The sequence below is a fragment of the Syngnathus leptorhynchus genome, chromosome 10 (genome assembly GCF_054491065.1).
Source record: "Syngnathus leptorhynchus isolate UIUO chromosome 10, UIUO_Slep, whole genome shotgun sequence".
Taxonomy (NCBI): Eukaryota; Metazoa; Chordata; class Actinopteri; order Syngnathiformes; family Syngnathidae; genus Syngnathus; species Syngnathus leptorhynchus.
This window is the reverse complement of record NC_141204.1, coordinates 4399645-4413607: the sequence shown is the minus strand read 5'-3', so window position 1 is coordinate 4413607 and position 13963 is coordinate 4399645. Positions and strand designations below refer to the sequence as shown.

At 44.7% G+C, this 13963-nt stretch overlaps 1 protein-coding gene across 4 annotated transcripts in view; it reads left to right on the top strand.

The window, feature by feature from the left end:
- The first annotated feature begins 630 nt into the window (after positions 1 to 630).
- Positions 631 to 13963, top strand: part of ehbp1 (EH domain binding protein 1) — a 62958-nt gene continuing 49625 nt past the window's right edge. For all 4 annotated transcript variants that reach the window (XM_085921625.1, XM_085921624.1, XM_085921623.1 and 1 more), the window contains exons 1-5: positions 631 to 990; positions 1689 to 2105; positions 4421 to 4478; positions 4676 to 4771; positions 5001 to 5054. In XM_085921625.1, the coding sequence (XP_085777751.1) occupies positions 2002 to 2105; positions 4421 to 4478; positions 4676 to 4771; positions 5001 to 5054 (312 nt within the window). In that variant the 5' untranslated portion in view covers positions 631 to 990; positions 1689 to 2001. The remainder of the gene's footprint in view (positions 991 to 1688; positions 2106 to 4420; positions 4479 to 4675; positions 4772 to 5000; positions 5055 to 13963) is intronic.

Genomic DNA, 13963 nt, shown 5'->3' with positions numbered 1-13963 from the left:
TAGTCACCGTGGGACGGTGGGGAACGTAATTTCGATCTCTTTGTGTGCCTGGCATGTGGAGAAATTGACAATAAAGCGGACTTTGACTTTTTTGACTTTGAAAAGCATTTTTGCAGCCCTCCCATCCTCTTTAAATGCATCATTTCCATGATTCCCTAGTGGTCTGTTCACGTCTTGGGATTTGGGGTTTTCTTCTTTTCCCTCATTTTTTTTAAAACATACGTTCCTCTTGTAGAAACAACAAGTCCCAGAGTGCATCAACACGCTGTAAATGGTAGAAAAATGCCACCAACGAGAGATTCCCGGAGGCGTTTCTTCGCTTTCAGTCATCCATCAAGGCGGCGGCAGAGACGATGGAAATCAAGCTTAGTGGAGAAACATAGGCTGAGCAGGAAAATGTATTGATTTCCCTACAAAATAATATATTTAACTCCCCAAAAATGTAGATCGTTCAAGATGAAAATTTTTAAAGACGTTAATACGTGTTTGAATAAAACGTATATGTAGGTGAAATATAACGTAAGATCATTTACAAGCTGGGGGTGTGCGTTAAGTGACCGGATGTGGTGGCTTTGGATTTTATTTTGTTAAAGGAATTCGTACAAAGGTTGTCTAGCTTTGCAGAAAGCGGGCGACCAAAGTACTTCCAACTATCCCCACTTTACTTTACCGTGGGAGTCGCTACCGGTTTTCACGGGGGTTTAAATTCCTTTAAATTAACAACCTCGGGGTACAAATTCCTATGAATGTCTTTTTCGAGTCACTTGTGACCCCGCTGGAGCTAATGTGTCAAGGCGGCCGAGCAACGGTTTCCATTTGCGCTCTGTTATGATGGCTACTAGCTAACAGGCTAGCTGGGTCGTAGTAGTACTAGGGGCTTGATGCTACTGTAACGAAGGCGACCATTTCGCTGATAATTCTTTCTAGACAGTTCGCCAGGACTCTCTGTTAAGGCTAGCCGACAGCCGGGGCGTTGGCTATCACGACAAGGTGAGTGTCATCCGGGCTCGGTGGCTGCGAAAGTAACGTTAGCCTCGTAGAGTTAGCGGAGAACGGACCGTGGCGCAGACTACTCCCTGGATTCAGCAGCATCAACCACCCCCCCCCAAAAATATTAGACACAGAGTATTTGCTGGATTCTACAGCAATGTCCCTAATATTCGCTGTCACCAAATGTCTTTTTATAACGGGTGGCTTTTAAACGTGGCATATTTTAAAATTGAATTTTATATATCTTCCAAGCTGACGTAACTGTTTAATTGAAAACCTGCTTTGTAAGGGACTTTCTTCATGAATATGCAGGTCTTCGGTTTACGACTGTTTTGTTTCTTCCTACTGTGGTGACGTAACTAGAATGTGGACGTAAGTCGGAACGTGCCGTTACTTTTTGCCAAAAATGCGAAAAATATTGTTTGACAAACGAATCCTGGCGGTTAGAGAGAAAGACATGTCACGAAATTTGTGAATAATTAACCCGCACTAATTGTCTCTGTTGAATGCTAAATTATGATCCAAAACAAACTGAAAGGAGCAGAAACTCATTTTAACAAAATAACCCTTAAAAATGAATAACACAGATTTTTTTTTTACAGGAGAAATATCAAATACTACATTCCTATAAGCTATTTCATGAGTGTTAATCCTATTTTTTTTTTTTAACTTTAGTGACTTTTCCTTCTGCTTTGCAGGAGCCTCCTGGGATGTCACAATAGCATCAACACCCAGCGGATTACTCATCATGCCGTTAGAAATTGTGGAATGTTTTCCTTCACAAGATAATGCACGTCGCACCGCACTTGTACCGCTGAGATCCTGAGTCCTGACATCGGGATTTCTCCTTACGCCGCCATTCTTGGATGTCTTATCTCATCTGTGTCTTTTTGCTAAGACATTAACTATGTATCTGCTGGCCGCCTGGCCGTGGTAAACGATAGCGTGAAGTGGTGTGAATAGGGAAGAAAAAAAACAAAACTCAAAGAAGGAGAAAGGGAAATCTACGACATGGCTTCGGTTTGGAAGCGACTACAACGTGTTGGCAAGCACGCCTCCAAGTTCCAGTTTGTGGCGTCCTACCAGGAGCTCATGGTGGAATGCACCAAGAAATGGTGAGTGACGATTATGCACGTGGTAGCCACAACGCTGTCATTGAAGCCCCTTGAAAATTGTGCGTGTGTCGGAATGCAGAACTCATTTCTCTCGGCCGTACTTGACAGACTTTTGGCTTGTTGGCGTGGGTAGCAGCTTGTTAGCAGGCATTGCTTTATTCCTTGCTGTGACTGATGCGTTTGAGGAGCTGTGAAGTCAACATTGTTTTTGTTTGACCCCGGAAATTATTTTCACATTTGATGTCCACTAGGTTTGGATATTGTTCATTCTCAAAAGATCCCGTGATGACATATCGACATGTCTACATTTATGTCTGTATATGTGCTGGCCGTCTCCTGGAAAAGGGGGCAAGTGTGCTTTTCCAGGAAGAGGCGCAGAAAGAGAGCGTAGCGATTGCAGAGAGGCCCGCAGGCACGCATTGTTAAGCGGCTCGGCCGTAGGCGGGATCCACACAGGCCCCGGCACACCGCCTAGACCTGGGACAGATGTGTCAGGGAATGGAATGAAGGGAATGTACATGTCCTTTCTGAGCGGAGCGGGATGGGCGGGCTCAACTTTTAAAGCCAGCAGAGCACCCCCCCTCCCCAAAAATGAGTTCAGTGTTTTGATCGCTTCTTGCTTTAATCATACATTTACTAAAAAAAGGAAAGTCATATGTCTTTTATGTTGATCTTTAGATCCGTTTGTGTATTTACTGGAGTTGTAACAGCGCAGTGTATCATTGTTATTATTATGTCATCAATTCTGACAGGAAATAAAAAATCTCTGCATGGTTCAGGAGATAAGGCTTAGATTTATTTCTTTATTTTCCTCTCAAGTGGTACAATTGGGATATGAGTCATGGCGGTGTTAAGTGACCTAATTTCCTTTTTCCGCTTGTAATGTGATATCTTCAGATTGGAATCGGTTCCCTCGCAGGATAAAAACTGGTTACATATCAAATGTCTGCCAATGCGAGTGGAGCACAGATGGGATTTATCCGTTAGTTGGAGCATGGCAATTTTGGGAGGTTTAGGAACTATTGAGGCTCATATTTGCGCCCCCAATTTTTTATTTTTTTTTATTTCAAGAAGCTACAAGTCCCTGGAATTTGTAGGCTTTAATTTGAGCTAGCCCTCAAAATGACTTCTTGACTTCTCGATAATGTGTCAGGTCATGTGGCCTGAATCCATGACCTTGCTGCTTCTCAAGAGGTGTCACCTTACTTTCCTTCTCAACATGTCCCTCCCCTTAAATGTCCATCTGCTTACCCCTTGAGTCTTATTTTAAATAATTAGATTGTGTCTTGTTCCGGCTTGTCCAAAAATAGGCAAAATCTTGCAATGGAAAATTCAATTCAGAGGAAATCACCGAGTTTTTTTTTTTCTCAAATATGACACTACTTCAGTGAGGATTTCTTTAAAAAAAAACTAATCTGATTAATAACGGACATAAGTGACGTGCTAACAACACCAGTGAATGTTAAATTTTAAACGTAATGACAGTATCTGAGATTTGAGTCAGTGTTTTGAGTGTCAGCGAGCAGCGTGTGTCAGGCTGTGACACGTTTCTTGTGTTCAGCATGCGTTCATCATGGCGGGTAGCCACGACGCCGCTGCCAGACCGACCGTTTCCTGCCAGCTTGGCTGATGTCACCCCCCCATGTGACACATTCCCATTTTGGAGGTTTTCCTGCAATGACTGTCACTACAAATGCTGCTTGTTGTCAGTCGGAAAATGTTGCTTTTTGCCGTCGCTTCAATGAACTCATAAAGGCTGGTTGCCATGATGCAAATATGTAATTATTATACCAGGCGCACCCGTTTTTTTTATGCCCTTAAAAATATCTTGTGTTTTTAAAATGGCCGGCATTGAAGCGGTGACTGAGCAATGTCTCGTTACTGTGACGCTGACCTGTAATGAACTCGTTTTGCAAGTGAACTACTTCCTTCCTTCCGCTTTGTGGGAAGATCTGGGCAGCCACAACATCCCCACCGAGCTTTAATGTTACTTCATACTTGTTTTATGGTGATGCTGAATCATAATGGAGCAACTATGAAGTGTTTCACCATTCCTGCATGTATCAGCAAGTGTATGTTACTTTGCTGCGGTGAAAACAACACAATGGCAGCCTCTCATCATTTATTTATGCAAGGAGCGATGCGTGTGGGTGTTTGAAACTTGCCCATGAATGATAATCATACTAATTTTAATAAGATTTTTCCATTTTTTGTACCCCACATTTTTGGATTTCTGTGTGAAAGAGGCAAATTACTGTCTCGTTTTTTTTTTTTCTTCTTCCCCCCATTCAATTCTATCCCGTCATGTGTTTTAGGCAACCAGACAAACTGGTGGTGGTTTGGACACGTAGGAGTCGACGGAAATCCTCCAAGGTTTGTACTTGGCATTATTTGACACAAACATAACCCATTGAATATAGCTTCTGTCCGCTAGAGGGCGTGCCAACATAGCTGGTTGTCACAGACTGCTTAAGATTCAGGACAATCATGTCACGTTCTTCCTGTTATGATGTTTCTTTGTTTGTCCACGCCTGTAAATAAATGCTGATTGTGTTTATCCTGGCTTACAGGCTCACAGCTGGCAACCTGGCATCAAAAATCCTTACCGAGGTGTGGTGGTGTGGCCCGTACCGGAGAATATTGAAATCACAGTCACTCTCTTTAAGGTACTTTTTTGTTTGTTTACTTTGGGGTCTCACTCATTACCCTCAATTTGCTTGTGAGTGATGAGACAATATAAACAAGCACTCACACGTGTTCAATAATTCAGCGAGGGATAAATAAAGTCAAATATTTGTTGACACAGGCTTAACCCACTCTTGTATTTCATATGTAGTATTTTTGGGATAACAATTTTTTTTTGTGTTTAATGCTAATGTAACTGTCCAATTGCAGGACCCGCACGCTGAGGAGTTTGAAGACAAAGAATGGACGTTTGTCATTGAAAATGTGAGTCATCTTTCATGGATATATATATTAGCTGAGGTCGATTTTTATTTCATGTCTCCCCTGTTTATTCTTAAATCATGTGAATGGGTTTGAAAGGGAAGTCTTGTTTGCTACAGACATGCAGGTTCTGCCACCGTGTGGTCACAAAGTAGTACTTCATATCATTTCCTTATGTAAGCTTTGACACGTACTTTAACTTATGTAGCTACATATTTTTTAACGGCCAATATTATTTTGTTAGGGAGGATAATTATTTATCATTATAATCATAGCAAACATTGAATATTGTTGAATATTTGTAAGTGGTTTTTCAAATGGGAGCCACCTTGAACCGCAATGAACGGCTGTGTCCGCTGGATGAGAAATGCGTCTGAATTCTTTGATAGTCCTCACCCAGACATGTTTCCAAGAATTTTAGCGGCAGATGAAGAATGCTAGGTGAGCTGGCGCTTTGACCCCCTCCAACCCCCCCATCACTTTCTTTGTGCACATCAAACAGACAAGCTAAGAAAGTGCTTGGGGGGGTTAAGGCGGGGGGGCTTCTCGTGTTTGATAGAAGGCCAACATGACAAGCAGGTCAGCCGCCGTTCTGCGGTCAGAGCGTGGGAGACCCGTAAGTGGACGAGGCGGCGTGACTTCTTTTGGGCTGGTCTCTGCATACCTGACTAATGATCACTCTCATGACAGCCCCAAAATTAGTCGCGCACCTTCATCGTGATGGAATGCTGCCAGATAGACAGACACATTTTCATCGCCCCAGTTGCTTTTTGACAACTTAATATGGCCAAAGAAAGTGTAAAGGATTTATGCTACTTCTGCCAAAGCCGTTTTGTCTGTTGAATTTGTTCACGTGTATCTCAGATAATCTTTTCCCAATGAATCAAACGGAAATGCCATTAAACCGTTTCAGCTCCCCCCCCCCAAAAAAAAAAAATCAAATAGAATTTTACATAATCTGAAAAATACCACACTTCTGAATTATACTTTGTGAAAACAAAATAGCAGCCTCGTGTACCTTATCAAGATAATTGCGGTAGTGATAGCAAAAATGTTTTTTTGCCCCTCTACTATCCAGTTAAAAAGACCCAATTAAAAGGATCCAGAAATGAGTGCTATGTACAATTTGACCACCAGGGTGTAGTCTAGCCTAATTAGTCTAAAATATGGCCTGCTTTCATCAGCCATTCTCATCACTTTGGAGTGTTTCTTGTCCAATAGTCTTTTTTTATGGCCAAAATACAGTCATACACATTTTCTGTGTATTTTTATTTTCTATCCGTTTGGCTAATTCATAAATAGTCAGTCGAGCATGTGTACCTGGTGCCGTCTGCAAATCCAGATACATGCGAAAGAATATGGCGGCAGGAGAGCCGAGCTCTCCTCAACCCCTCATCAGTCTACATAGGAGAAAAGCGAAGAATACGCCATTGTGCCCCAACGCCGGAGATGATGAAATTCAAGATCCCCACGCTCCGTCTTCTTCTTAATCTGGCGGTGGGGGAGGCCCAACCTTGCGCGAGGCTAATCCCTCCCCGTTGAATTATCGGCAGCGGCTAAGATTGTATTTTGTCATTGAAAACGGCAGTGTCAAACACTGCCTTTTTTTTCCCTTGCCTATTTGTTCCTCTTCCAAGGCCAATCGCATAATCAAGCGAGGGCGAGCTGTAGGACGACAAGTCAGAGAGGTGGCGGCCCGTTTAAGTGGCGGCGCGGCAGTATCTCTAAATTGCACGCTACCCTTGCCTTTCAGCCCATTTCAAATAGGTGCACATTATCAAAAAAAAAAAGGTGGGCAAATTGCGAGGCCACAAAGAATGGACGGCTCTATTTGAAGGCATTGTGCTGATGGGCATGTTCAGGCATCTGCATATCAACCAGGGAAAAAAAAGATCGCAATCTAACTTCACTTTGCGGATGGGGATTTACGCAGCATATATTGAACCTTAAGAGGTGAATATACAAGGAGACACTTTCTTCTCCTCGCCCGCGCTGAGTCATACAAACCTCGTTAAAACGACTTTACACGTCGAGAGATAAATGGCGAGAAAGCACTACTTTTGTATCACGAATCGGGTTGGCGTCTTGTCGTAGTATTTTTTTCTTTCGTATTGAATTCTGTATCGCAGTTCATCATCATTATGGTTGACACATTTCTTTGCGATGTTGTGCTGCTTGGTTTATTGTCAAAAGCGGGGCGTTTATTAGACCGGCGTTAAGGAGCGTTTTCTGTCCGCTTCTACGTTCCATCCCCCACCATTTGGCGTCTTGCTTTCGACTCCATTCAAGCCGTTTTCCAATCACACGGTCGCACACTGTTGGTGCCCTCTTGGTAACAAGTAAACACCCATCTGCAAGCCATCCTCATACCTACACACACACACACACACACGGGCCTTGCATTGTATCCCCTCTCCTCCGTGCCAGGGGGAGCACATTACGTAGGCCAGTGGCTTGTGAGCGCCGAGCGAGCCTCTGGGAGTGGAAAACACAATTATTTCAGCCCTCCGCTATTCACGCAAAGGTGACAAAAGCTGGTATGAAGTATGAAATCCCAAAAGTTTTCTCCTTTTTTGCGCTGCGCTCCACAAATTGGGATTAATTTGCACTCGAGTGCCTCGTGCGCGCACAGTCTCCAAAGTTTTCACCTATTTCTTATTTTTCCCCCATTTCTTAAGTAGCTTGGGAGGCTCAAAAGGCCTCATTTATTTATTTGGTTGTTCTACCGCCCCCCCCCCCTCTCTCTCTCCCTTGCACTTGTGTGCTCAGTTTAAATAATACATGTGCTGTAGTTCAAAGCATGTAAATAATTGTGTGTGTGTATGTGTGTGCTTTGAAAATTAATTTAATTAATCACCCTGAGGAGAGGCAACAGATGCTGCTGATTACCCCCCTCCTGGTGGACCCTCCCCATGCCCCCCCGCCCCACACACACACACACACACACACAATTTTGTCACACAACCATTCAAGTCTGCATGTTTTTGGGCATCTCATTGGCTATCATGAGGACTGTGTGTTGGGGTTTGTGTGTGTGTTGGGGGGGGGCTGCTACGTGGGTTGTAGTCGATGGTGGCTGGAGAGGCCGGGTGGTCCCTCCTGTCGCCCTAATAGGCTTACCGCACCCCTAATCCACACCGCACCACCTCCGTCACATGGCCAGTCTGCTGACTGGTCGGGCCACCACGAGGTGTGTGTGTGTGTGTGTGTGTGTCACTAGCTGTGTGTCTTCACATGTTGTGTTCCTGCATCGCTTTGTTATTTCGTTTGCATTGTTGTGTACATCTTGTTGTTAGACATCTCCCTTTCCTCTCTCGAAAAAACAAAACAAAAAACAAGTGGTAGGTGTACCTGTTGTTGACCCGTTAACACAGAGGCCTTTTGAACTCAGTTGCTAACCAAAACAGCAGCACAAGCTGAGGCAGATAAATAGGCTTAAAAGAAATAGGCATCCAGGTGCCAATCGACGCTTCCCTGTTAACATAGAGACGTTTTTATAAAATGGTAGTCCATTAATAGATAATATTTTCCACACACAAACATTTCCAGTTGAAATGAGCCTGGTTTGAATCTGCTGCTAACAAAAGTGCGCTGTGAGCAGGTTCATTGTTTGGCGGTCATGACGTTGTCGCTTTCTACTTTTTGTGTTGTTTTTTCGAGCGTGGCTGCCCGGTCCCACCGGTCCAGGTTGTGACCTCGACTTTCATCTTCTTAGTCTGAGGCTCCCGGAGCCCGCTGCGCTTCAATTCCCGGCCAACACGGCGGCAGATGTCACTCGACACACACGGACTAACCCGTACACACAACACACTATCTGATTTGTCATTTCTCTTTATAGACATTATATCATTATATATTTTTTTAATTAGTCTGAGAATTTTTTTTCTGCCAGATATCATAATGGGGGGGGAAAAAAATCTATTCATTTTGACTCTAGACTTTTGAATGTGGTGTAAGTTAACACATTTACTAAACTTCAAGCCCTCAAGCTTACAAGCGTGTATGTTGTGCGTCTCGATTATCGGTCATCTGTCTCCTTTGCGGCTGTTTTCGACTTGTTTCTGGCGCCCAGTGTTGCATTATGTCCAATCAAGCGGCGAGCGGACAACGGGCAGCCGTGTAGTTATCATCACAACTTTATTTATTTTACCTCTACGCGGTGTCACGTCTTAAGATGGCTGTCTGCGATGCAGACAAGCCCACGTCGCCCATAAAACATCGCAGCCGGCAAATCCCCATGTTTATCCACAAGCTTGACCCGCTTGGCTGGCGCACGGGTGGTGACGGTTGCGACAAAAGAAGCAGAACAGATGCTTTAGTTGTTTGGAATGCGCATGTGCTATTATCTGCTCCAGTGCCTGATTGGCGCCAAGATTGTCATTACAGCCAAAAAAAAACAACAACTCACACGGATGAGTTAATTGTTTAATTTTAATCAAAGATAACATTATGTGCCCTTCAAAGTTTTTTGGGTGGCGTTAATTTTTTGTTGTTTTTTTGCAGCCTATTAGGATTTGACTGTTGCTCTGACACCACATCCCTCCGCTCTTGAAAATTCGCAGCCACCGGGAGACAGAGGCGATTGTTCTGCCGAGTGGCAATGAATGGGGTCTTGTGACGTGCTCCGATGCCAGCGCTAAGCCGGCCACTGACAGTCGGCCTGCCCACCCCCTTCTTAAAAAAAAAAAAAAAAAACACGCGCCGTCTCTGTTGGGGATAGAAATCCGTACACCCAGAGGTGACTGGGTCAGGAATTTGAGGTGAGTGGCGCTCGAAGGCCTTTTGGGTGTCAAGGAGTGTGTGGGGGGGGGCATGGCGAAGGAAGGGCACATTCCAATTGTAAAAGAAATACTCGTTTTAGGTGTGCCACGAGTCGGATAGCGGCGACAACAAAATATACAAGTAAAGAACCCTAAAGAAAAACATTCAACTCTGTTGTAAAGCGATCGAAATAATATAGGCAGTAGCATCGACGTCAGTTCGGAGACGACAATTTCTAAGTCTGACGCCAAGACGGTTGAAACTTGTAATGGTTCCCATCTTGTATGTACCACAAGCATGTTAAGCTTTTGTCTGTACATAAACAAAACTGGCGGAGCCCTTTTGTTATTTTGGAGCAGGAAAAAAGTCAAAGAAGAACCCTGCACACACACACACACACACACACACACACACACACACACACACACGCTGAGGAGCACCGGCTCCTTATCCAATCCCTCGGCTAATTCCCCCTCAGTGGAAGGTGTTCATTGTTTCTCTTTCATTCTAATCTCTGCCTCTCCTTTTCTTAAAATCCATATTAGATTCTCTTTGACTGGGCCACAATCGGAGTCAGTGGAGCAGAGCATGGCCCCCGCTAATGCTCTTTGTCTCCGCAGATTTGTCACTTAGCATGGAGAGTACACCTTTGTCACAGAGCAGGGCCGCCCGAGAGGCCGACTCTCACTCGGTCGGGGCAATTGTTTCTTGTCACAGGGCATCTCCAAACCAGCCGATTCCCTCCCCGCACATACGCACGCTTTACACAAATCAGCTTTACTCTGGATTAGGGCCCTATCATAGCGGCCGCCACATCTCAAAAACGCTTTAAACAAACACACCCTCAAAGTGAGAAGCCAGTGGATATGAAGAGGCTTATGGCAGCTTTACCAGGAAGTTATCATTAGACAATTGAAGGAAGCCTGTCTTTTTTTTCCATTCATTTCCTGTCTGAATCAATTTGGAATGTAAATGAAGGTCAAATACTTTTTAACAAGTGCTACTGTTTTGGTTAGCAACATGGTTCAATCACTTTCAGTCATCATTTGTGAAAATAACATTGGAGGAAGCCTGTTTTTCCAATCAATTTCTGTCTGAATCAATTTGAAACATGGATGAAGGCCAAACGCTTTTTGATAAGTGCTCCTGTTTTGGTTAGCAACATGGGTCATCAGACATCATTTGTGGCACACACACACACACACACCAATCATTGGTAATCTGCAGGCTTGATATCTGAGGTTCTGCTTGGTGCAGGGGAAATAATCAATCCCAGATGCAGGAGGGTGTTAGCTTACTGGCTATATATACTTGCGTGTTTGTGTGGGCGATAATGTTATTGGCGTTTTGTGCCTTGATAATGGCCAGAGATGGCCAAATGGCGGGAAAATGATGAGCAGGCACTTCACAGAACGGGGATGAACTCCCAGCTATAATCCCGTCGACCTTTCTCTCCCGTCCCCTCCCCGGTTTGCCACATCTCACACATCCCTCATCTTTTTCTCCTTTCCCCTCCCCTTGATATCCACCTCTCTGTCTTTTAGCCTTCTCTCCTTCCCCATTTCCTGACCACTCATTCTCTCCCAAAGCACCCCCCCGCACTCTCCACCCGGCAGAAGTGCCGAGCCAGGGCTTTTTGCCGGCTGGCAATTTATTTTCCCATTAGCCCCCCGTCTGAAGTGCGCGCTCCGGGTCTGAGCGTATGTTGGGGGGCACACCGGGGGCCACCCAAAAAGAAAGACCCGGAGAGCGGGAGAGAGGAGGCCACTCTGGACACGCCGATAAGACGAGGCAGGGCTGCGACGTTCGGAAATGATGAGGGGGGCGGCAGATAGCAACTCTAAGCATTTTTTTTTTTTTTTTTTTTTTTTTTTTTTTTTTTTTTTGCAGTCTTAAAATATGATGTAGTCATTTTTAACAAACATATCAGATAATTGCAAGTTAGGTCGACTCACTCAACAGTGACAAAATGACACCAAATAATGACTCAAAAAGTTTTTCTCGGCGCGAAAAGCATTCACGGATTGAAGTCGCCATTCGGTCCAATTAGCGCACGGTGTTGATAGCGATGCTCAAACTATCGAGCATTGGCCGCCGCACGAAAACAAGTCGGTGTCATGTCGCTCGGTGTTTAGAGAGACAAGGACGTGCGAGAGCTCAGTGTCACTCATGTTTGGACTGTTCACCCCCCCCAAAAAAACACAGCTGCTGTAATCTGCTGTTTTTTAAAGGAAGCCTAATCCTACTCTTGTGGAGACTAATCGCTCCTCCCGTGTGTCGTCCTCTCACCTTTCCTTCCGTGTTTGTTTTTGCTTCGCACTTTTCTGTTGACTGCCAGTATGAGGGAATGATTTAGAAGTTTTTTCTATTTTTTTATTATTCAATTCAGACCCAGAAGTCAGTTTTCGAAATTTCTCAGAAGGCCTCAAAATTGAGGATCTTCCCGAGGCATTCCACTGAAAATGGAGACGCAAAGGCGTCTTCATCCCTCCTCGCAGGCTTAAATATCAAACCATTGTTATAGTAATTTACGCATGGCTTTTTGTGGCCATTGTTGCCTTTTAATACACACAGTTTACCCCCCCCATCTCCCCCCTAAATCCTTGCATATAATAATGGCGGATATAAATCGGCTTTAATCTGTGTGTATGTGGTCTATAGTTAGGCATTCGTAGGTGCGATGTAAAGCTGGCGAGTTATCAGGGGAGTCGCAGAGGAATCACTCCATTGTGCCTTCGTTCAAAGAGAGATACGAGTACGTCTGACGTCTCTATTTCCAATAACTGTGACCTTGAAGGGGGGGGAGGCAATGGCACAGTGTCCCCCCCCCCCTTCCCACCCTCCGTCCCAAAACGCCATCACCAACACGAGCGTTTCCAATCTGCTGACTGCTGACTCCAGCCACAGGCAGCGTCGGGACGTGCGGGCTAATCGACGCTCCCTCGGGGTTATCCCGAAGGCCAAATTGAGTTGATTGTTTGTTCTATCAAAATGGCCGTGAACGCAAATGAAAGAGATGTCACCACCGTCGTTATGTCTCAGTGGGCCTTTCAAGTCGCTTCTAAGTTTCGGATGCGGCCTTTAATCCGAGTCCACCTTGACAAGCGGGACATTTTTCAATTTGATTTAAACAGAACATACATTTTAAAAGGACGTAAGAGGAAAGTAAACTCCTTTCCAGAGCAAATGCCGTGACCTCAGTTTGTCCTTTTTGCCAGTCGGCTCCCCGCTCAGGATTGTTTTTGTTTCCGCAGCGGCGTCGAGGCTTAAGTCCGATAATCATCACCTAGATGCGATTCATCACTTCCGGACAGCGTCGCTGGCCGGCGTATCGCTTCGCCATCGTCTTCCTCAGCGATCTACTCGGCTGCGAAGCACTTTTAGCAAAACAAAAGTGTTTTTGGAATCGTCTCCGATGGGAGTGATTTTAGAGCAGACAGACTGGGGGGGGGGGGCATGTTTGCTCATATTAGAAACAAATTGACTTTTGACTGTGTGTTAAAAAGCCATTAGATGATTGGTGCTCACAAAGAAGCTAGCTCCTGTTTAGCACTCAGTCTAATTAATCCACGGCTCCACTCACAAAGGGATCCGCTGCCCCCTCCTTTTCTACCCCCGCCCGTCCCATTGGCATTTTAGGGCAGAGGGGGTTCAGCGGGACCTCCTGGGCACCCCCGCCGCCTTGACCCCTGCCCCCCCACCAGGGGAGCATCTGTGGATCGATCCGGGGCCAGCTGGCATAAACCAGTCTTGCCCCCTCCCTTTTTTCGCCAAGATGAAAATGAAAGAACTCATTGATTAAGGGAAGAGAAAAAATTAGTTCAGGTTATTTTAATATATCCATGTCTTTTCAGAAGGTTCAATATCACGGATTTTGGAACTCACTCTACCGTTCTTTTGTACTGCATTTACAATGAAGTTCCACCAGGGGGCAGCATACAGCCACCACCCTTTCCTCCTTCCCTAGTATTTTTATTTCATCTTGATTCACACTCCAAGTATTAATAATTATTAGTGATCCCCCGAAAGCATATTGATAGTCTTATCCTCTGTCATAAAGGAAACTTTCGCATTGTTTCCTTTTTTTCAACTTGCATATTGCCACTCTAATCCCACCCCCCTCATCTTTTTTTTTTCAATATTTTGATTGA